The sequence below is a fragment of the Musca domestica genome, unplaced genomic scaffold, assembly GCF_030504385.1.
Source record: "Musca domestica strain aabys unplaced genomic scaffold, Musca_domestica.polishedcontigs.V.1.1 38, whole genome shotgun sequence".
In the NCBI taxonomy this organism is placed as follows: Eukaryota; Metazoa; Arthropoda; class Insecta; order Diptera; family Muscidae; genus Musca; species Musca domestica.
The window spans coordinates 2,383,569-2,407,598 of record NW_026712324.1 but is presented as its reverse complement, the minus strand read 5'-3'; the positions used below and the strand labels follow the sequence as shown (position 1 = coordinate 2,407,598).

At 36.3% G+C, this 24,030-nt stretch overlaps 3 protein-coding genes across 3 annotated transcripts; 2 read left to right on the top strand and 1 right to left on the bottom strand.

The window, feature by feature from the left end:
• The first annotated feature begins 4,656 nt into the window (after positions 1–4,656).
• Positions 4,657–5,351, top strand: LOC101900425 (neuropeptide-like 3). Its single transcript, XM_005182582.4, has 2 exons — positions 4,657–4,809; positions 4,873–5,351. The coding sequence occupies exons 1-2, from the start codon at positions 4,798–4,800 to the stop codon at positions 5,089–5,091; spliced, it is 231 nt and encodes a 76-aa protein (XP_005182639.1). The 5' UTR covers positions 4,657–4,797; the 3' UTR covers positions 5,092–5,351.
• Positions 5,352–14,241: 8,890 nt separating this feature from the next.
• LOC101889922 (A-kinase anchor protein 14-like) lies at positions 14,242–14,804 on the bottom strand. The gene is made up of 2 exons (XM_005182608.4): positions 14,742–14,804; positions 14,242–14,672 (listed from the first exon to the last, which is right to left on the bottom strand). Exons 1-2 carry the CDS (start codon positions 14,751–14,753, stop codon positions 14,265–14,267), a joined length of 420 nt encoding a protein of 139 aa, XP_005182665.1. The 5' UTR covers positions 14,754–14,804; the 3' UTR covers positions 14,242–14,264.
• Positions 14,805–15,513: 709 nt separating this feature from the next.
• On the top strand, positions 15,514–16,167 carry LOC101890087 (A-kinase anchor protein 14-like). Its single transcript, XM_005182609.4, has 2 exons — positions 15,514–15,683; positions 15,744–16,167. The coding sequence occupies exons 1-2, from the start codon at positions 15,672–15,674 to the stop codon at positions 16,149–16,151; spliced, it is 420 nt and encodes a 139-aa protein (XP_005182666.1). The 5' UTR covers positions 15,514–15,671; the 3' UTR covers positions 16,152–16,167.
• The last annotated feature ends 7,863 nt before the right edge of the window (positions 16,168–24,030 follow it).

Genomic DNA, 24,030 nt, shown 5'->3' with positions numbered 1-24,030 from the left:
ATTAAAACCCCTTCGAACTTCAACTATTCTTTAAAATACGTTGGTCCTTGAAAAAATTCTTATAAAATACTCATAAAAATCCCTTGTACCTTGAAGGGTATTCCTTTAAGATATTTTTGAAAAAGTGTACGTCTGAGACCTTGATTTTTTTGAATTGTTTTTTAAAAATAAGCTTTGATCCTTGATAAAATTGAAAAAAAAAATATATTTTTGAAAAATATTTCTAAAAAATAATTTAAACAAGTAACAAGTTAAAAAGCAGTGAGTTCGGCCGGGCAGAACTTTGAATACCCTCCACCATTTGGAACGAATTTGGAAATTTTCAAAAAATACAATCCTTAAAAATTATATTAAAATTCTAAAAATACCGAATTTAGCCGTTAAATTGGGGTCTATACGACGTGGACCTACATAGGTATTGTTTGCCATTAGCCCTTGCCATATTCAAATTCGAAACTTGAAATAAACGGTGAATAATGTAGCTAAAATCATCAAAATATCGTATATAGGGAGGTACCGTTATATCGGAGCTGTGCGAAGACCTGGACCAGCATATACAATTGTCTGTCACAGGCTATAGCATCCATTACTAACGTCAAATACGATATCTCAAACAATTTCGGTGGGTATTGTACCTAAACTCGTCAAAATACCTAATATAGGAAGGTACTGATATATGGGGCCTATACGAAGACGTGGACCTGCACAGACAATTTTCCGTCATAGGCTGTAGTATCCATTACGAACTTCAAATACAAAATTTAAAACAATTCCGGTGAATAATGTCGCTAAAATCATTACAATACTGAATATCGGGAGGTACCGTTATATGGGAGCTATACGAAGACGTGGACCTGCACAGACAATTTTCTGTCACAGACTGTAATTCCCATTACGTACTCTAAATACGTAATTTGAAACTACTCCTGTGAAAAATCTCTTTAAAATCATCAAAATACCGAATATCGGGAGGTACTGTTATATGAGGGCTATACGAAGACGTGGACCTGCACAGACAAGTTTCTGTGTTAGGCTGTAGTATCCATTTCGTACTTCAAATACCAAATTTTAAACAATTCCGGTGAATAATGTCGCTAAAATCCTTACCATACCGAATATCGGAAGGTACCGTTATATGGGGGCTATATGAAAACGTGGACCTATATGGTCCATTTACGAACTTAACCTGCCTACTGGAAAAATAAACACGTGTGCAAAATTTAGTCTTCTATCTCAATTCGTTCGAAAGATAGCGTGATTACAACAGAAAGACAGACGGACATCGCTAAATCGACATAGAATTTTACGCTGGTCAAGAATATATATACTTTGTTGGGTCTGACATGGGTATTTCAAGGAGTTACAAACAAAGTTAATATACCCTCCATAGTATGGTGGAGGGTAAAAAAAAGGTCATTGGTTCAATAGTCTTTGGAAATATTTTTTTAAAAAAATCACATTTGTGGTCCTTAAAATCTAAATTAGTAAAAGAAGACTAACTAACTAAATTTGGTAAAATTTAAATTTTGGGAGAACGGGTAGAGCTGGAAACCTGAAATTTGGAAATAAGATTTCTATTGCATTGTGTGATGTAGGTAGTTATGAAAACTAGTACATATTTGTACTATATGGTAATAAATTTGGTATTTCGCATCGGATGAACCGATAGAGCTGGTATCCTGAAACTTGGAAATAAGATTACTGTCGAAGTGTAGGATTGGAATATGGAGGTATATTTGAAAATTTGCAATTATATACACTAAAATGTACTAAATTTGGTAAAATTTGGATTTGGGTAAAATAATACATCTGGAATTTTGAAATTGGAAATTCGTACTTATGTGTACTAAATTTGGTACTAAACATGGATTTGGGTGAACCGATAGGGCTGGAATTTCAATTGGATTGTATGATGCAGGTTGTTATGGAAAATTGTACTTGTGCGAACAAAATAGAACTAAATTTGGTACAAGTTGTAATTGTGGTGAACCGATAGAGCTCTGAAATTTGGAAATAAGATTTGATTTCGGATTTCTATGATTATTTGTGGTATGTAGGAAACTTTGAAAACTTGAAAGTAATTATGTATACTAAATTTGGTGTGAACCGATAAAGCTTGAATCCTGGTGCTTTTGGAAATGTGTAATATAATTCTTCGAAAAGTACAAAGTGGTACTAAATTGAGTATTGGGTGAAGAAATACAGTTGGAATCCCAAAATTTGATATGTAGGTCTATGTGGGTTTCCGGTTTTGATATCTGGTGGTGGTTTTGCAAATGTGTACTATGATTCTACGAAAAGTACTAAGTACTAGGGTACTAAATTTGGTCTTGGAGAAGGGATAGAAACAAAATTTTGAAATTTGGTATTAAGATAAGATTTAGATTTTGTATTTACCTAAGGTTGAGATTTGGAAGAGGGTTTGAAACAGCGTACTATAATTTTTCGAAAAGTACTAAATTACTAAAGTTGTCGTTGGATGAAGGAATATTATTTATAACTGTTTGAGTCTGAAGTGAGATATCGAACGGTTGAGTACAAAAATCATACGAAAAGTACTAAATGTTACCACATTTTGTATTGAGTGAATTTATACAGCTGGTGTTCCGAAATTTGATATTGAGGTTTATTTTTTATCTGATGGTGGTTTTGCAAATGCATAATATATTTGTACGAAAATTACTAAATGGTACAGATTTTGGATAGCTGTGGTGCTAAGGATGGAAATATGTAGACAGATTTAGATATTCGTACTAAATGCTAATAAGTTTGGTACTGGCTGAAGGAATAGAGGTGAAGTCCTGAAATTTGAAACGGATATCACTTTTGATTTCTAGGGTTTTCATATGAAGATGTTGAAATAGTTTTGGACAGAAAAAAATATTCAGTAGTTCTTCTTTTTATAGAATTTTTGAAAAATTTATATGACGAACCCTGCAGTTTATTTATACAAATCCATTCGAACTTCAAACATTGTCATAAATATACGTTGGTCCTTAAAAAAAATCTTATAAAATATTCATAAAAATCTGTTTTTTCTTGAAGGATATTTCTTGATTTTGTTGAAAAATATTTTAAAAATAAGCTTTCTTCCTTGATGAAATTAAAAAAAAAAAAATATTTTTGAAAAATATTTCTAAAAAATAATTTAAACAAGTAAAAAAGCAATTAAGGCCGGGCCGAATTTTTAATACCCCCACCATATTGCACGAACTTAAAAACTGTCAAAGAAAAATCCGTCGAAAAAAAAACCGCTCAAATGAAAGTCGTTATATGAGGGCTATACAAAGACGTGGTCCTGCATAAGTAATTTTGTCATAGGCTATAGTATAGATTCCGAACTTCAATTATGAATCAAATATAAAATAATCAAAATACCAAACATTGGCAGGGCTATACGGAGACGGGGGCTTGCATAGACAATTTTCCGTCAGGATTGTAGTACGATTACGAACTCCAGATACGAAATTTGTTACAATTTCAGTAAATAATGCCGCTAAAATCAACAAAATTCCGAATATTAAGTGTTACCCTTATATGGGGGCTATACGAAAACGTTACCCTTATATGGGGGCCATTTTCGAACTTAACCTGCCTGCTGGTAAAATACACATGTGTGCAAAATTTTAGCTTTCTATCTCGATTCTTTCGAAAGATAACGTGATTACAACAAACGGACATATCTAAATCGGCTTAGAATTTTACACTGATCCAGACTATATGTACTTTGTAGGGTCGAAAAAATGTAAAAAAATCCTTTGATTCTTGAGTAATATTTCTAAAAAATAATTTTAAAAAATCCACATTTTTTGTAACGGTTTTTGAGGGTCCAATCAAATTTGCATTTGGGTCTCATTACAGTTCCTTCAATCATTTTTGCATTACTTCTATTTCAAACCTGACTAGTTTTAAATAATACAATTTAAATGCAATGTTTGAGGCCATAAATTATAGACTGCAGTGAAAAGATATTCCAATGTTTTTTTTTTCGATTAAACAAATCACCGCTCAGATCATAAATATTTACAAACGTGTAAGGTGGTGGTAATTCGATACCACAATCAAGTAGGTAGCGACAGAAAACTCACCAAGCAGAACAGAACATCGAACAGAAACTAATGAAAATGGCTCAAAGCGATTGAAGCGTATTACAAAGAGGGGGGGGGGGGGGTATCGAGGAAAAGGGGGACACATACAAACCATATATGATATGAAACAAACCAGCCGCCAACGAGTAGGAAACATTGGCATTAGATGGAGTAGAAAACTGTCATAGAGAGAGAGAGGGAAAGGAGAGGCAAACTATAAAATATTGACACCAACAAGATTTCAGGTTCAAGTGCAACAACTGGAAATGATAGGGGCAAACCATATTAAATGACCACAAATCAATTGGAACGCCAACAATTGTCACACACACACACACACAGCGTCACAAAATCAATGGCAGGCGACGCCAGCCAAGAGCGGGCACTGGTTTTGGTAGCGTCTTGGTAAGACTATAGCCTCCTCCCCGGAACATGTTGCTGCCAATCATGGCAGTCGAGCGGTGTTCAGAACTAGAGTCCCAAGGGGGTCTAATGGCTGATGCAACACTTACGATCGACGGCATGCATGTGCGGTCTTTGTAGGGAGTCTCCAATATGGGGTGTTTTACTGTTCGCTCACCATGTAAGCCATTAATATATAAACCATGGCATAATTTCGAAATTGCATCAAACAGTTCTCAGCCCTTTCAGAGCAAACAAATCAACTAGCAAACGCTAAAACAACCAACCAACCAATTAACTAAACAAAATGTTCAAATACGTAAGTTGGCAACCCTCCTGGTTCTAGGATAAAATAATCCATTGCCTTTTTTCCCTCAACTAGATTGCTGCTGTCTTCGCCCTCTTGTTGGCCTTCGCCGCTGCCGTACCAGCTCCTGTCCCAGCTCCTGCCCCAGCACCAGCCCCAGCACCATCTCCCAGCCTATTGCCCTTGGTGCCCGGTCCAGTTGTTAGCTATGTCGGTCATCCTTTGGTCGGCCCCGTTGTCCGTGTTGTCGGTCCCTATGGCCCAGTCTACCCCGGCCACGTTGTTGTCGGTTAAATTTTGAATTGACGACGACGACGACGACGACCCGATCACAGCCATACTTGCCAATTGCTTACATTACAACATAAAAAAACGCCTGCTGCCGCCGCCACTCCCCCCTTTCTTCTTCATATTGTTCAACGTCATTCCGTTTTTGGAGATTTCTTTTTGAATGTCCCATTGTCGTGTACCCTGTACTGTGGAATTTTTCGTTTTTTAATTTCTTAAATCATTTTTTATATTTTTTGATTTTGTCTTTCTCATTAATATTCTCATCTATTTTTTTGCTAAATATAAAAATGTAAAAAATACTCTTAAAAAAATATACACAGTTTTTTGTATGCAACTTCAAAAAGAATCGATTTGATAAAAATTACATTGTTGAGGGTGTGTGGGTATAGAGTAAAAAATAAATGGGGAGCCTAAAAGTATGCAAGATTTCTAATATAGGAATAATGAAATAAGAGCAATAATATTTGCGAGTTAGATACAAAATTAGTAGATCTTGGGAGAGTCTTTCATCGCCATAGGACTAACAAGAATATAAAAGACATTCTGTCCTAAAAAATATCATAAAAGGTCCTTCATCTTCGCTATATGGAAAACCTATAGCAGCATCAATAAATAAAATTCATCGAAATTTATCTACATCCAAAATAATAGCAACAATGGTTAATTTAAAAAGGAAATAAAAAACACGATTTGTTGACAATAACTCAAAAAAAAAATAGTAAAAACAAGTAAAAAAGCACCTAAGTTTGGGCAGGGCAAACTTTAAATACCCTCCACCATTTGGATGGAACTTGAAAATTTTAAAGAAATTTCATAGAAAAATACCGTTTAAATGAAAACTGTTATATTAGGGCTACACGAAGAAATTTTTTGTTATAGGTTGTAGTACCATTTCCGAACTGCAACGAACTAAAACCATTCCGTTGAATAGAGTCGCTTATGTCACAAATATGTAATTTTTTATCATAGGCAGTAAAACTCATAATTCCAGAAAATTTTTCCATGAACCAAGACACGCCACGCGAGCGCTCTGAAATAATTGAAATTTACAAGAAGTCAATTGTCGACCAAGGTAATCGGCCGAGAATATCGCTGCCGTACGAGCAAGTGTTGAGAGGTTCCCAAGAACATCCCAAAAACGCCGTTCTCAGCAGTTGGGCATGGCTCGGTCCACTTTACAACGGATTATTCGCATTGATTTGCATTTGTTCCTGTACAAAATTCAATTGACGGAAAGAATGTTGCCTGCGGACAAGCCTCGTCGATTGGAATGGGCCCAAAGGTCCGTCGAATATGGGCAACCCTGTATATATGTGGGAGCTACATTCTAATGTAAACATATATCTACAAAATTTAACACAAGTAATTCTATGCTATATCTGATAGTTGGCACCAAATATCGTTTATGTGGAGAGGAGAGGGAGTAAAATACAAAATCGTATGAAACATTTATATAATAACTATAGCTATATCTTAAGCGATTTTTCGATATTAGCCACTTGGTTCACAATAAACCTGAAACCGATCTTAATAAAATTTGACAGCGGTATTTTTGGGCCGTATCTGATATCTGGAGTACTTGTGGAGTGCATACCACGAATGTGAGTGACTTAATAAGCATGTCTACTTGCTTCTAGACTGAATTCGGTCAGATGTACCGAAATTCAGGACATTTGGACTATATTGGCCATTTGGTGCACAATTAACCCGAAATCTATATTTATGGAAGCTATATCTTAATTTGAACCGATTCTCACCAATTTCAATAAGATTCGTCCATGGGCCACACAAATATTGTTTGGAAAGATTCATCTCAATCGGATAATAAATGTGTCCTGCATTTTGTTCACAAAAATACATGGACAGACGGACGGACTGACATGCATAAATCGGCTCAGAAAGTGGTGAAGATCCTCAAACGTAACTATGGGTCTATTTAGCTTCTTTCTCCAAATGCACATACCACTATGTGGTGTAGGTTATAAAATCGACTCAATTTTTGGCAAATTGTCGTAAAAAATCAAGTCAATTAAAAAAAAAAACATTTTTAAAAATAAACAGTAAAGAAAGTCTTAAAGTCGGGCGGGCCGACTTTATGATACACCAATTTGCTAATTTAGTAGAGCTCCGCATAACAATTAAAAGTTTTTATGGGAGAATTCAATCATACACGCTATGATTATAATTATAATTCAAAGTTCAAAGGACTAAATATGCCGAAGCATTTGTATCTTCTAAATTCCGAGTTGTATTGTCCATTTGGTGTACAATTATTTTGAAATCGGATAAAGATATATATGGGGCTATAGCCAAATCGGAACCGATTTCAAAAAAAAAATTGGCAAAGATATTTCTGAGCTGTATTTGATTTATTTCCCTGAATATCGTTGTTACGGGGTGCATATTACGGCTGCTGAGGACAAAAATAACAAATTGGATGAACAATATATATGGGAGCTATAACTATATCTGAACCGATTTCGATCAAATTTTGCATACTTATTTTCAGGCAAAATTGTATGTGCAAAATTCCATACTATTCGGGCTGATATTACACGTTTGGTGCACAATAAAAGGCAAAACGGACGAAGATATATATAGGGGCTATATCTTAATTTTTAGCGATTTTGGGTTCGTCCTTGGGCCAAACAAATGATTTGTGCAAAATTTCATCTGGATCGGGTAATAAATGCGAACTGTACTTTGTTCACAAAAATACATGGACAGACGGATCATCGAATGCAGATCATCGAAAGGAACTATGGGTCTATCTCGTTTCCTTTTGCCTGTAACAAACAAATGCACAAGGACATAATACCCTGACCACCTTGTGGTGCAGGGTATAAAAATACCGTTTCAATGAAAAGTGTTATATTAGGGCTACACAAATCATAGTATTTTTGTCATAGGCTGTAGTACCGTTTCCGAACTGCAAATACGAATAGTGTCGCTTATGTCACAAATATGTAATTTTTTGTCATAGGCCGTAGATCTCATTAAGATCTTAAAATACAACATTTTAAGTAATTCGGGTGAATAAATCATCAAAAAGAATATCGGGAGGAATCGTTATATGAGGCCTAAATGAAAACATGGTCCGACAAGGCCCATTTACGAACTTAACCTGCCTACTGGAAAAATACACATGTGTGCAGAATTGTAGACTTCTATCTCTATTAGTTCAAAAGACAGAGTGATTAAAACAGACGGACGGACGGACAAACAGATGAACATCGCTATATCGACTTAAAATTTTACCCTGATCCAGAATATATATACTTTGTAGGGTCTAACATGAGTATTTCAAGGAGCTACAAACGTAATGACAAAGTTAATACAGGGTGAGATAAAAAAAACTGCAACAGAGTCAAAAGCCATAATTTTTACTTTTTTTAAATTTTATTGAATGAAAGCAAAAAATATCGGTAATGGCATCAAATTTTAGAATATGTTTAGATTTGTTCGGATTGGTCATCTTTGGCACGAATTATGGCCTTCAAACGGCCAATGGAACCGTCACACGCTGCCCGAATGTTGTTGGCCCATTCCCGGCGAAGCGCTTGCTTGAGGTGATCGACACTTTGGTATTTTTTTAGTGCCAACCTTGCTTTCCAAAATACTCCAGACACAATAGTCCAACGTGTCGATTGTGCGCTGGAAATGAAGCGAGGAACCTCATTTTGTAACCATTCTTAGGTGGCGCGTGCTGAGTGCGATGGTCCTGTTAAAATGCCCAAGGTCTGCGGCCACAATGTTTGCGTACCCAAGGCTTTAATATACCGTCCAGAATATTTTCGAGATAATATTCGGCATTTATTCTGATGCTACGGTTGATTAATACGAGCGGAGAGCGACCATCGGCTGTTATGGCGGTCCACACCATCTCAATGGCCGGCGCTTGGTTTCTGGTGGCCAACCGGAGGTGCACATTTTCAGCTGACCTCTTTGGCAAGTAAACACAATCATTTTGTTTTTTTACAAACTGCTGGACAACGACTGTTTTCTCATCAGAGAAAACCAAAATTCGGCAGTTCACCACTTTCGTCCAAGCGAAGCAACTCTTTACCTCTTTTGAGTATATTTTCTTACTGTTGTGGTGTAAGTTCTTGCAACTTTTGGATTTTCAATGGCTTTACCCAGAGCTCATTTTTCAATATTTGCTAAATGGAATATTGCGATATATTCAGCGTACGAGCCATTTTCCGTCATTGCGACGCCGGTTTCGTTCAAGTCGCTTCTTTACTTTTCGAACTATTTCTGCTGATGTTGCTGTTTTCCTCCGTCCACTTCCTTGACGTCGGGTTACGCTACCAGTATCACGGTAACGAGCGATGGTACGAGCGACAAAAGATTTATTCACATTTAAATGCTGGAGTGCTCTAACGAAGACCACTTGTGGTTTCCAGCCAAAAATAAAGAAATCACAATTCCATCAGGAATAACTTTTTTTCTGGAAAATTCTCATGAAAATGCTTTTGTACGCTTGTTAACAATATAATGAGCTGTCACTGGAATAATTTTAATAGCTGCCAGACGAGTTGCTTAGAAATGACAACAGTCTGAAGTTGGTTGCAGTTTTTTCATCTCACCCTGTATATATACTTTGTAAGGTCTAAAATTATTATTTCGAAGATTTTTAGAAAGCCACCAGCAAAATTACCGGTGAATACAAATAAAATGAATTTGCTTCAATAGCTATAAAATACTTTAGTTTATAAAACCTTTTACAACACAGAACATCAAAAAGCAAAACATGCCTATACATCTCACTGTGTATAGGTATGGGGCATATTTATTAGGAATTGGAATAATATTAAGAATTGGAAAAATAATTATTATAATTTTTTTTCATTTACCTGGATAACATTCTAGAGATGTGTAATCCAAGGAAGCTGAAAAAGATGAAAAATGTAAATTATTATTTTGGTATTATCCAAGGAAATTCAGAAGAAGCGCCATTAAGTTCAATACAAAACAAGTTGCAAATATCAGTCGATTTCGCCGACAGACGTATGCCCTCAGCCAATGTTCGATTATTTAAATATATTTTGACTTATGTTGTGATTATTCAAATAGTTGACCCTCTATGGAGTACGTTTCGAAGGAATGGGTCAGTATTGTCCATTTCATATCGGACCAAAATAAATATGATATAAATATTGCGACACGCCAGCTTTGGACAATATCGACTACTTCCTTTAATTTATTTTATAAATATGTGACAATTTTTGGAAAATGTTGAAATGTGCGTCAGGTACCAGATATAGTGGACCGATGTATTACATTTTCACACTTCATCCTATCCAGATAAAAATATTGGTATGGGCAAAATTACAAGAAAATTGAACATTAATATCCAATTTTATGCGAAATCATAAATTCCACATTCATCTCAGGTTTCTGGTTGAGAGAAATATTTAGATATAGGAAGTTGTAACGAATCGCTGACTTATTTCGCAAGTTATGACAGATATTGTGTTAGAGAAAATGTTTGTATGTGTGAAATTTAAGAGGTGCCTACTTCGCCTTCTTTGAGAGTTTTTTTTTTTATCAAAATCTTCAACCCATATTGAATCTTGAAGGAGGTACCAGAAGAAATGGTCTGACCTCTACTATCTTCATAACAAATCCTATGTTGATGGAAATATTGAGATGTACCAAGTCTGAATGGAATCGGATGTAGATACGGGTTTAAGAGCTTCATTGATATTCAAAATTTTGACCCATTGTGGAAGGGGTACCAGAAGCAGTGGACCGATACATTCCAACTTCACAGCAGATCTTGTGTTAGTAGAAATAATGAGATGTGTGAAATTTGAAGAGAAGCAGATGCTTATTTCGGATTTTATATTAGTTTTGGCTATTCAAAATTTGGACCCTTGTGGGGGGCAGTACCACAAGGAATAGGCCGATCTCTACCATCTTTATAACAGATCTTGTGTTAATGGAAATATTGCGATGCACCAAGTCCGAATGGAATCGGATGTTTATTTCGCATTTTATCAGCTTCATTGATATTCAAAATTTTGACCCTTTGTGGAGGAGATACCGGAAGCAGTGGACCGATACATTCCATCTTCACAGCAGATCTTGTGTGAGTAGAAATAATGAGATGTGTGAAATTTGAAGAGACCCAGATGCTTATTTCGGATTTTATATTCTTTTTGGTTATTCAAAATTTTGTGGGGGCAGTACCACAAGGAATGAGCTGATCTGTACCATCATTATAACATGCCTAGTGCTGATAGAAATATTGATATGTGACAAGTCTGAATGGAATCGAATGTTAATTTCGCGTTTTATGAGCATCTTGGATATTCAACATTTTGAGGATTTGTAGGGAAGGTACTAGAAGGAGAGGACCGATATAGTCCATATTCACTGTGTGTAGTTTGAAGACAATCGGACTCGTACATCACATTTTATAAGAGTCATAAATATTCAAAATTTGTAACCTTTGTGGGGGAGGTACTTGATGGTGTGGGCACCAGACCTAGCACTGACTCATATATTGGGATTTACAAAGTTGGAACTAACTCGGATTATCCTTTCTCTTTCTATGCAGTAACATATTTTTTTTTATACCCTACAACACTATGTGTTGGGGGTATTATAAGTTTGATTGGGCCAGAATTTATGTAACACCTCGAAATATTGGTTTCCCATATATGAAAGTATATATGGATCTTCCTAGCTCGCCGAGCTGAGTTGATCTAGCTATGCATGTCCGTCCGTCCGTCTGTCCGTCTGTCCATGTTAATTTGTAATCACTCTACAGGTCGCAATTCCGATCCGTTCTTCACGAAATTTAAAATGGAGGCGGGGTTAGGGTCAGAATAGAAGCCTTTTTCTTTTGGAGATGATCGCCAAATGTTTAGGGGTTGAAATGGACCAAAAACTGAAAAAATATCGGATTTTGCAGTAGCTATACAGGTCGCAATTATAGACCAATCGAATTTCTCGGAATTTCGCATATAGCTAGAGTTTAGGGCGGGGAAGAAGCCTACCAATTTGGGTGGTCATCGGATAATATTTAGCGGGTAAAATAGACCTTATCTTTTGTGTTGAAAAATTCAAAATTTTTCATTAAACCGTGAATATTTTAAATCCCGTCGAAATCACAAAGCCATGACAGGTTATTTCTGACCTTTACATTGATGTTAACATCCAACAAATCGGATATATAGCAAAATATGTGCGATATATATGTTTATCAAAGAAGATATGCTTGAAAAATCTCTTATATGTCGAGAACGGCTGAACTGATTTCGACAGTTCTCATTAATTCAGAATGGCCTCTTGGCAGGAAAGAAAAAACGTCTAAAAAATCGCATAAAAATATCTCTCTAAAGGTGAAAATATTGATTTTGCAACTTTTTCTCATATTTTTTCAATTTTGTCATATTTTGGCATATTTTCATTTTGAATTAAACATTTGGTAATATTTTTACAGCTAACAAAACTAAGTAGTTAGGATATCAGGATATCATATACAGATCGCATTTATGGTCCGATCCTTACGAAATTTTGCATGGGGATAAGATGAGGGTCAGAATAGATGCCTACTCTTTTTGGAGATGATCGTTATATATTTAGGAGTTGAAATGGACCAAAAAACTGCAAAATTGTCAGCAGGTCGTAATTATTGCCCGATCCTCACGCACATTTGAATGGGGGTTACCCCACATTGCAAAAGCCAAGCAGTTTCGGATAGCCATCCAAAAATATTCAATGTGTGAAATAGTTTGCCAACTTTTGTAGACAAAATACGAAAATGTCCATTCCAGAGACATTTTGGAGAATTCACAAATGCAGGAAAGACTCACTTCTGACTATTTCGTTAAAGCTGATTTGGTTGAAGAATATAGTCAAATGTCTGTATCTCATACAGATGCGTTTCAATCAAAAACCAATAATAAATGTTAATCTTTTGCCACTTCTGAGAGATTATAGGTCTTTGGGAAACATTGGTTCCAGATCTAGGAAGACCATTTACGTGCAACATCTACCAATAAATTGGAAATGACCAAATTCGTTTAAGTTGCTATTATTCGAAAATTAGAGAACGAAACCTGATGGTTTTCTTTTATTATTTGTCACAATATCTTGTCGAATTCTTTCGAGTATTTCGCCTATATAAACAGTATCGTTTATTGTAGTGTTGTAGGGTATTCAACGGTCGGCCCCGCTCGACTGTAGCCTTTGCTTACTTGTTTTTTGATAATTTCAACCTTTTGTGGAGGAGGTACCAGGTGGAGTGGACGTATATTGCCCATCTCCGAACTCGATCAAAGTTTGATAATTATATTCCGTTATACCAAGTTTGGACCAAATCGGATACTACCTTCGAGAGTTATCGTGCGCACCAGACAGACAGATGGATGGACATCAAGAAATCGACTCTGAATGTCCTGAATTGGATTTGATCTAAAGAAACATAGGATCTAAAACCACTATGTCGATGAAGCGCGTTTTGGACGTATCAAATGATATATACCCCCTGTAGTCATATGGCTGAGGGTATAATTAAAGTGTAACGCCCATTTGAAAATAATTGTTGTTGTTGTAATAGCGACAATGTGATGATTTGTTTGTAGACGGATTAATCCGGTTCTGCTTCGATGTTAAGATTTAGGAGTTCCACTTCTTCAGCTGCAATGGATGGGAGGTGGACTCCGAGCATGGCGTTCATACTTTAATTGTTAACTACGTATGTAAGTGCATCAGTATGAATGCTATTCAGATTCGCTTGATGGGCTTCATGATCTTGCTGGTAGCTCAATATCAATAATATCGAATAATCAAAAATTTACCTTCACATTAAGATTGATCTTAATTTTCAAATATTCAAAGTTCTATCGGTCCATAACAATGTGGTACACTTTTTAGTACTATTAGTACAAAACTTGTGCCGTCCGTCACACCTTAATACAAAGAGTGATTTCCATGCTGAATATCCAAATTCAATCCTTCGGTTAAAATTCTATACTATTTTGTGCTTTATGGTTATTTTTGATCCATTAAAGTTAGAGAAGTTAGTTAATATTCCGACTCATCTCAACCAAGAATGACCCCCATACCAAATATCAAAGTTCCATTATTATTTTTTTTTCAAAATTTATTTAACAAACAAAACTTGATCCTACATCAGCTAACAACAATTTCCCAAATATCCTCTAATGATGATGGTGGACAGAGACCAAAGGAGCAGAGTGTACAACGGGAACGGAGTGGACAACTGGAACAGAGTGTACAACAGGAGCAACATGATGGACAACTGGAGTATGGACAGTCTTGACAACGGGAGCAACATGGTGAACAGTCTTGACAACAGGAGCAACATGATGGACGGTCTTGACAACGGGAGCAGCATGAACGGTGGTCTTCACCACGGGAGTGTAGACAGGTTGTACGACAGCCTTGTTGTGGACTTGGGTAATACTTTGATGGGACACAGCTGAGGGTGCGGAGTGGACAACATGTCCTACCTTGGCTACAACGGGTTCATGGACCACATGATGGGTTTCCAGGATACCAGCGGAGACGGCAGTGGCGGCCAAGCAGAGGGTGGCGAAAATGGCAGCCTAAAAAGATTTATAAAAATTGGATATGAATACAAATTGTAATTTTTATTAAAAAAAAAGTAAACTTACGAATTTGAACATTTTGTTTATGGAGAGTTGTTTGATAATACAAGTTGTATGTTGTATGAGTAAATTGTTACTGATGCCCTTAGACCAGGAGATTGAGACTTTTATACAAAATACAATTCTGTGCAGATCTCTTATGAAGTTTGTTAAAATATTTGGTTGTTCAAATTGTGGTCCACCTTGAATGCACTTCGTAGAATAATCCCTCTTTCATTCTCTGCGAGTGGGCCCTTTTTTCAAAATCATAATCTATTGTCATAACCTCAACAAGTGCTGTCAAACCATTATCATACCCCTGGTAAAGGAGAAAAAGAACAAGCTGAAATAATCAAAATAAACCATCAGATAATTGAGTGGCGATGTGGAAGCGTTAAGCGGCCTAAAAGACTTCAGGCCCACCAATATGTGTCAGTAGTGCGCATGCGTTTTGTCCAAGCCAAGCCAGCAGCTTCAACTTCGATTGAGTCGCTTGATTCAATCAAACGGGTTGGTATTTGTAGCTGGTAATCAAGCTGCGGCTACTCGCAATGAAGGCCATTTTTATGATTTGTTTTTTGTTTTCGACAGCTACTGTTTGACTGATTGCTCCGGCATTGTTGGAGGGCTGGCGTAGCGCCTTCAGATACTTCAATTTGCCATATGGCTCGCTGGCTGGCTATTCTTCCTCATGAGAGTTTTTGTTTTTTTTTATAATTTTTTGATAAATTGTTTTTTGCTCCAGAGCTGCTCACAATGACTGGTGGATAAAATTGAAGGTTTGCATTAACGCCTGTTTAAGTTGTAAATCCATAAAACTCCGCCAGCCACTTATGTGCTCTTTAGCCAAGAGCTTAGTATATAAAGTCCGCCAAAGAAGTTCTAAGGTATCAGTTCGAGCTCAGCTTTTGTTCCATCAACAACCAATAAACCTCAAACCCCCTCAATCACAACAAAATGTTCAAATTCGTAAGTTCTAAAACAAAACAAATAATTCCGAATTTATTTTAATAAACATTTTTAAAATAGGTTGCCATTTTCGCCACCCTTTGCTTGGCCGCCACTGCCGTCTCCGCTGGTATCTTGGAAACCCATCATGTTGTCCATGAACCCGTTGTAGCCAAGGTAGGACATGTTGTGCACTCTGCTCCCTCAGCTGTGTCCCATCAAAGTATTACCCAAGTCCACAACAAGGCTGTCGTACAACCTGTCTACACTCCCGTGGTGAAGACCACCGTCCATGCTGCTCCCGTCGTTAAGACCGTCCATCATGTTGCCCCTGTTGTCAAGACTGTTCACCATGTTGCTCCCGTTGTCAAGACTATCCACGCACCAGTTGTCCATCATGTTGCTCCCGTTGTACACTCTGTACCAGTTGTCCACTCCGTTCCCGTTGTGCACTCTGCTCCTTTGGTCTCTCTCCATCATCATCATTAGAGGATGTGCGAAAATGTTGTTAAAAGGATATTGTATAAGATTTGTTAATTAAATAAATTGTTGAAATAAAAAAAAAACATTTTTAATTTTTAATATTTAAGAATGACAAAAAGGGATACAATCACGGATTTTTTTAAGAATATTTTTCCGGCCTCTTGTGGATTTTAAAAGAATAATTCTGTAGAGCCTCTCTTGACTCATATTTTTTTTTTTTTTTACTAACCTCGCCCGGGCATGAGCATCTTCTTAAAAAACTACTAGGACATAGGAACATGGAAAAATAATCCTAAAGAATCAACGGGTAAATAGAGGGTGCAAGACGATCTTCTTATAAAATCCACGATAAAAAAGGGGCCTTGCAGAAATGTTCTTAAAAAATCAACGAGAACATTATTTAGAAATCCATGATAAAATAGAGGTATTTAAAATATATTCTAACAAGATCTCCCATTACAAGACACCTAATAAGTCGTGACTTTGTATAAATAAATGTTAAAACCCCCATTTTCTAGCGAGATTAAAAATATTTTTTTAGGGCCCATAGTGGCATATTTTAAAATACGCTTTTCAAGACCCCAATTTACTCGTGGATAAAGAATTTATTTTCCCAGGCCCCTATTGGCATATTGGACCCTTCTACAGTAGACACATCTATTACGGTCCAATCTCGTGAATACTTGGGACGAGTTGTTCGGTAGATGGCCTTTGGGCCTATCTACTACTCTAAAGTAGATGGCCTTTGAGCCCATCTACTCTACAATAGATGGCCTTTGGGACCTTCTAATATACAGTATATGGCGTTTGGGGTCCATCTACGCTATAGTAGATGGCATTTGAGTCCGTCTACTCAACAGTTGATGGCCTTTGGGCCCATCTACTCTACAGTAGATGGCCTTTGGGCCCATCTACACTACAGTAGATGGCCTTTGGGCCCATCTACTATACAGTAGATGGCCTTTAGGCCCATCTACTATACAGTAGATGGCATTTGAGCCCATCTACTCTACAATAGATGGCCTTTGAGCCCATCTACTCTACAGTAGATGGCCTTTAAGCCCATCTACTCAACAAAAGATGGGCCTTGAGCCAAACTACTCTAAAGTAGATGGCTCTTGAGCCAATCTACTCTAAAGTAGATGGCCCTTGAGCCCATCTACTCTAAAGTAGATGGCCTTTGAGCCCAACTACTCTACAGTAGATGGCCTTTGAGCCCATCTACTCTACTCTTATGGAAATGGGTCAGTCCCGTCGCGGCACTAGAGGTTTTTCTATAAACAAAATTCTTAGGCCCCCGGGACTAGGGATTTTCTACAGAAAAATTCTAAGTCCTTCCAGATACTAGATTTTTTCAATAGAAAAAATTCTCAGGCCCCATGACTAGAGTCAGAGGCCCCAGGACTAGAGTTTTTTCTATAGAAAAAATTCTCAGGCCACCAAAACTAAAATTTTTTCTGTAGAAGAAATTTTTAGGCCGCCAGGACTAGAGTTTTTCTATAAAACAATATCCAGCCTCCTGCGAATAGAATTTTTTTCTATAGAAGAAATTCTCAGGCCCTCGGGACTCCAGTGTTTTCAATAGAACTACAATTTTTCTATAGAAAAAATTCTCGCGTGTTTAGGGACTATAGTTTTTTATACAAACAATTATGTGGCCTTCAGGGACTATAGTTGTCTCTGTAGAAAAGTTTCAGTCGCCAGGGACCTGAGGTTATTTGGGCTAGATTTTTTTCCTATAGAAAAAATTCTTAGGCCCCCGGGACTAGGATTTAAAAAAATCTTAGGGCCCCCGGGACTAGGAATTTTTTATAGAAAAATTCTTAGTCGTTCCAGGTACTAGATTTTCTCAGGCCCCGTGACTAGAGTTTTTTCTATACAAAAAATTCTCAGGCCCCGGGACTAGAGTTTTTTCTATAGAAAAAATTCTCAGGCCACCAAAACTAAATTTTTTTCTGTAAAAGAAATTATTAGGCCGCCAGGACTAGAGTTTTTCTATAAAACAATATCCAGCCTCCTGCGAATAGAATTTTTTTCTATAGAAGAAATTCTCAGGCCCTCGGGACTCCAGTGTTTTCAATAGAACTACAATTTTTCTATAGAAAAAATTCTCGCGTGTTTAGGGACTATAGTTTTTTATACAAACAATTATGTGGCCTTCAGGGACTATAGTTGTCTCTGTAGAAAAGTTTCAGTCGCCAGGGACCTGAGGTTATTTGGGCTAGATTTTTTTCCTATAGAAAAAATTCTTAGGCCCCCGGGACTAGGATTTAAAAAAAATCTTAGGGCCCCCGGGACTAGGGATTTTTTATAGAAAAATTCTAAGTCGTTCCAGGTACTAGATTTTTTCAATAGAAAAAATTCTCAGGCCCCGTGACTAGAGTTTTTTCTATCGAAAAACTTCGGAGGCCCCGGGACTAGAGTTTTTTCTATAGAAAAAAATTCTCAAACCACCAGAACTAAAATTGTTTCTATAGAAGAAATTATTAGGTAGCCAGGACTAGAGTTTTTCTATAAAAAAAAAATATCCAGCCTCCTACGAATAGAACTTTTTTCTATAGAAGAAATCCTCAGGCCTTCGGGACTCCAGTGTTTTAAGTAGAACTAGAATTTTTTTCTATAGAAAAAATTCTCGGGTCTTTAGGGACTAGAGTTTTTTATACAAAAAATTCTGAGGCCTTCAGGGACTATAGTTGTCTCTGTAGAAAAGTTTCAATCTCCCTGGACCTGAGGTTTTTTGGGCTAGAATTTTTTTTCTACAGAAAAAAAGTTTTCATGCTCCACTGGGCTAGATTTGTTTTATAGAAACATTTTTCTGGCCCCAGGGACTAGCGGTTTTGCTGTAGAAAAATTCTTTGACTACCCAGGACTAGAGTTTTTTTTCGTGAAAAATTAGTTTATTAAAAAATATAAATGATTCAAAATACGATATCAGTATTATTCCATTTATAATCAGTAGCTGGAATAGTTAATTTACTTTTTTATTTATTTTTTTATTATCTCTGTCTGTAAGTTATTTTAGTTTTGAGAAAAACTCCACATAAATCGTGTCAATGTCAGTCATGCAGACCTACAAACCTACTTACCTCTTACATTTTAATGAAGCATTTCAAGCCCTCATCTGTCTGTTGATCTAAAACAAATGTCCTTAAACTAGATTAACATAACAACTGTTAATCTCGCTGAAAAATTACAAACCTTCCAAAAAAATAATTTGACATAAAACGTATTTTTATGTGTTTTCAGAATTGCCCGTTAATCACAGCTCCTTTAAAGCGAAATCTGAGATCAAAGATTAATTGAGAAGCGTTGATGAGTGATGGCAAGATATCGAGTGTTCCATGTGTTTAGTGGCCAGATTTATGCACTTTTTTATGGGCCACTTAAGTGGCACTTGTCCAAACAATAAAAAAATACAAAAAAAAAGAAAGAAAAACAGACACAAAAAATAAACATGAAATATAGTGGCGTTCACAAAAAACTTCATATGTGTTTTATTTTTTTTTTTTTATTTTGGCTACCTCAGAATGAGGCAAATTGCCAGACTCCACAAAACAAAAATTGAGCCATTAATGTAATGATGCCTTGTAATATACGACAGACATTTAGTCTGTGTTGACGATTGTTTACTGATGTCCGTCTTGCCGTATGTCAGCCAGCCAATTAAATTTAATTGATTTCTTCGATTTAGTCTCATAAGCCGAAAAATAGCCTTTGAAGCCAAAGGATGATGATGATGTGCAAGGTCGAATAATGGGATAATCAGATTATTTTTAATGCCAAGATTTAAATTCTATTTTTTTTTTTTTTTTGTGACAGCTAACCTTTATATAGTCATTCGTCTATTTTTTAAAGTCGAAGAACAATTGGTCCCAATGGACCAAATTTTGCTTATCATTACAAAGTTCAAAATGATTAAAAAGTGTCAGTCGGTTTTGCCGGAAGATGTATACCCCAAGCCAATATTCGATTATTCAAATATATTTTGACTTCTGCTATGATTATTCAAATGTTTGACCCTCTATGGAGTAGGTTCCGAAGGAATGGGCCAATATCATATATTTCGTATCGGACCTAAAAAGTATGATAACAATTTTTCGACGAGCCAGCTTTGAGCTATATTCGTTACTTCCTTACTTAGATATGTGATAAATTTTAGAAAATGTCAAAATGTGCGTGTGGTACCTGATATTTTCGACCGAAGTATTTCATTTTTATACCGTCCAATTCGTCATTCCGTTTATAACTCATCGAAATAATAATTTTATACATAACAAATTAAATATATTCTTTATCAGCGTAAAATTATAGGAAGATTTAGCCCTATCCGTCCGTCCATCTGTTGTAATCACTCTAGAGTCAAAACGGATAAGGATAGCAAACTGCAATCTTGCACAGATCAGTCTTATGTCTACAGGCAGGTCAAGCTCGAGGATGGGCTATATCGGTCCATGATATCGTAGAACCCCATATAACGGTACTCCCCAAATATTCGGTATTTTGATGATTGTAGACATATTTTTCAACGAAATTGTTTGAAAATCCACTTAAGGAGTTCTTTCTGAATACTTTACCCCCTGGAAGAGTATTGTCTATATAGCTCCACGATATCGTATATCTCCTTTATAACGGAACCTCCCTACATTCGGTATTTTGATAGTTTAAGCTACATTCTTCAATGAAGTTGTCTAAAAATCCATACTAGAAGTTTTTTCTAAGCACTTTACCTCTTGGAAGAGATTTGTCTATATAGGTCCACGATATCGTATAGCCCACATACACCGGTACCCCCCCCCCCCCAATATTTGATATTTTGACGATTTTATCGACATTATTCACCGGAGTTGCTTCAAATTTCGTATTTAGAGTTCGTAATGGGAACCACAGTTTATGAAGAAAATTGTCTATGCAGGCCCATCCCTTCGTACTTCGCTATATTGGGTATTTCGACAATATTTACCGAAATTGTTTGATATTTCGTATTTGAAGTTGCTAATAGGAACTACAGCCTGTGACAGAAAATTAGCTGTTCTAGTCCAGCTCTTCGTATAGCCTTGATATAAAGGTACTTCCCTTTATTCGGTACTTTGATGATTTTAGATACATTATTCATAAGATTTGTTTTCAAGTTTCGCATTTGAATATCGTAATGGCTCACGACACAACAGTGGCCTACACAGGTCCATGTCATCGTATAGACCCTAATATAAAGGCTACATTCGGTATTTTTAAGATTTTAAAAGAATTGTTTACGGATTTTATTTTTTTGAAAATTACCAAATTCGTTCCAAATGGTGAAGGGTATTAAAAGTTCGGCCCGGCTGAACTTACTGTTTATACCCTACAACACTATGTGTTGGGGGTATTATAAGTTTGATTAGGCCAAAAATTATGTAACACCTCGAAATATTGATTTCCCACATAGGAAAGTATATATGGATCTTCCTAGCTCGCCGAGCTAAATCGATCTAGCTATGTGTGTCCGTCCGTCCGTCTGTCCGTCTGTCCATGTTAATTTGTAATCACGCTACAGGTCGCAATTATGGCCCGATCCTAACGAAATTTTGCACGGGTGGGGTTCGGGCGAGAATAGAAGCCTATTACTTTTGGAGATGATCGCCAGATGTTTAGGGGTTGAAATGGACCAAATACTGAAAAAAAATGTCGGATTTTGCAGTAGCTATACAGGTCGCAAGCGGGTAAAATAGACCATATCTTTTATGTTGAAAAAATTTAAAAATTTTCATTAAACCGCGAATATTTTAAATCCCGGTGAAATCACGAAGCCATGACAAGGTTACTTCTGATCTTTACACTGATGTTAACATCCAAAAAATCGGATATATAGCAAAATATGTGCGATATATATGTCTATCAAAGAAGATATGCTTGGAAAATCTCTTATATTTCGAGAACGGCTGAACTGATTTCGACAGTTCTCATTAATTCAGAATGGCCTCTTGGCAGGAAAGAAAAAACATCTAAAAAAATCGCATAAAATTATCTCTATAAAGATGAAAATATTGATTTTGTAAAATTTTCTCATATTTTTTCAATTTTGTCATATTTTTGGCATATTTTCATTTTGAATTAAACATTTGGTAATATTTCTACAGCTAACCAAACTAAGTAGTTAGGATATCCGGATATCATATACAGATCGCATTTATGGCCCGATCGTTTCGAAATTTTGCATGGGGATAAGATGAGGGTCAGAATAGAAACCTACTCTTTTTGGAGATGATCGCCATATATTTAGGGGTTGAAATGGACCAAAAAACTGCAAAATTGTCAGCATATCATAATTATCGCCCGATCCTCACGCATATTTGAATGGGGGTTACCGGACATTGCAAAAGCCAAGCAGTTTTGAATGGCCATCCAAAAATATTCAATGTGTTAAATAGTTTGCCAACTCTTGTAGACAAAATACGAAAATGTCCATTCCAGTGAATTTTTGGAGAATTCACAAATACAGGAAAGTCGCACTTCTGACTATTTCGTTAGCGCTGATTTCGTTCAAGAATATAGTCAAATGTCTGTATCTCATATAGATGCTTTTCGTTCAAAAACAAATAATAAATGTTAATCTTTGCCACTTCTGAGAGATTATAGGTCTTTGGGAAATATTGGTTCCAGATCTAGGAAGACCATTTACGTGCATAATCTACCAATAAATTGGAAATGAACAAATTAGTTTAAGTTGCTATTATTCGAAAATTAGAGAACGGAACCTGATGGTTTTCTTATATTATTTGTCACAATATCTTTGGAATTCTTTCGAGTATCTAGCCTATATAAACTGTATCGTTTATTATAGTGTTGTAGGGTATTCAACGGTCGGCCCAGGTCGACTGTAGCCTTTACTTACTTGTTTTTTACTTGTTATTCTTTATCTAATAGAGATAAAAATATAAGTATGGGAAAATTCCAAGAAATTCGAACATATGTATCCAATTTTATGCGAAATCATAAATTCCATATTCAGCTCAGATTTCCGGTAGGTTGTTTCGCAAATTATGACAGATAAAAGTATTGAAAATTGTGACACTTTGTGGGAGAGGTACCACAAGGAGTTCACGAATATATATCATCTTCACAACAGAATGTTTAAAAGTGTGAACTTTGAAAAGAGCTGGATGCTTATTGAGGGTTTAGTTTTTCAAAATCTTGAAACCTTTGTACGGGAGGTACCAGAAGAAATGGTCCGATCTCTATCATATTTATTACAGATCTTTGATGTTGATGGAAAAATTGTGAAATACCAAGTCTGAATGGAATTGGATGTTAATGTTCCCGTTTTCGGAGCTTCATGGATATTCAAAAATGGTGACCGTTTGGGGGGGAGGTACCAGAAGGAGTGGACTGATATATCCCATCTTCATAGCCGAATTTGGGTTAAAATAATGGGATGTGTATAATACGAAGAGAATCGGATGCTTATTTCGGATTTTATAATCGTTTTGGTTATTCAAAACTTTGACCCTTTGTGGGTGAGGTACCAGAAGGAATAGTCCGATCTCTACCATCTTTATAACAGATCGTGTGTTGATGAAAAGATTGAGATGTACCAAGTCTAAATTAAATCTGATGTATATTTAACGTTCTTAGAACTTCATAAAAATTCAAAATTTTGAGGTTTTGTGGGGGAGGTACCACAAGGAGTGGACCGATGTTTCCCATCTTCACACTAAATTTTGTGTTAGTAGAAATAATAGGATGTGTGAAATATGAAGGGAGCCGGATGGTTATTTCAAATTTTATTATCGTTTTGGTTTATCAATACTTTGACCCTTTCTGGGGGAGGTACTCGAAGGAATGGTACGATATGTACTATCTTTATTACAGATCTTGTGTTGATGGAAATATTGAGATGTACCAAGTA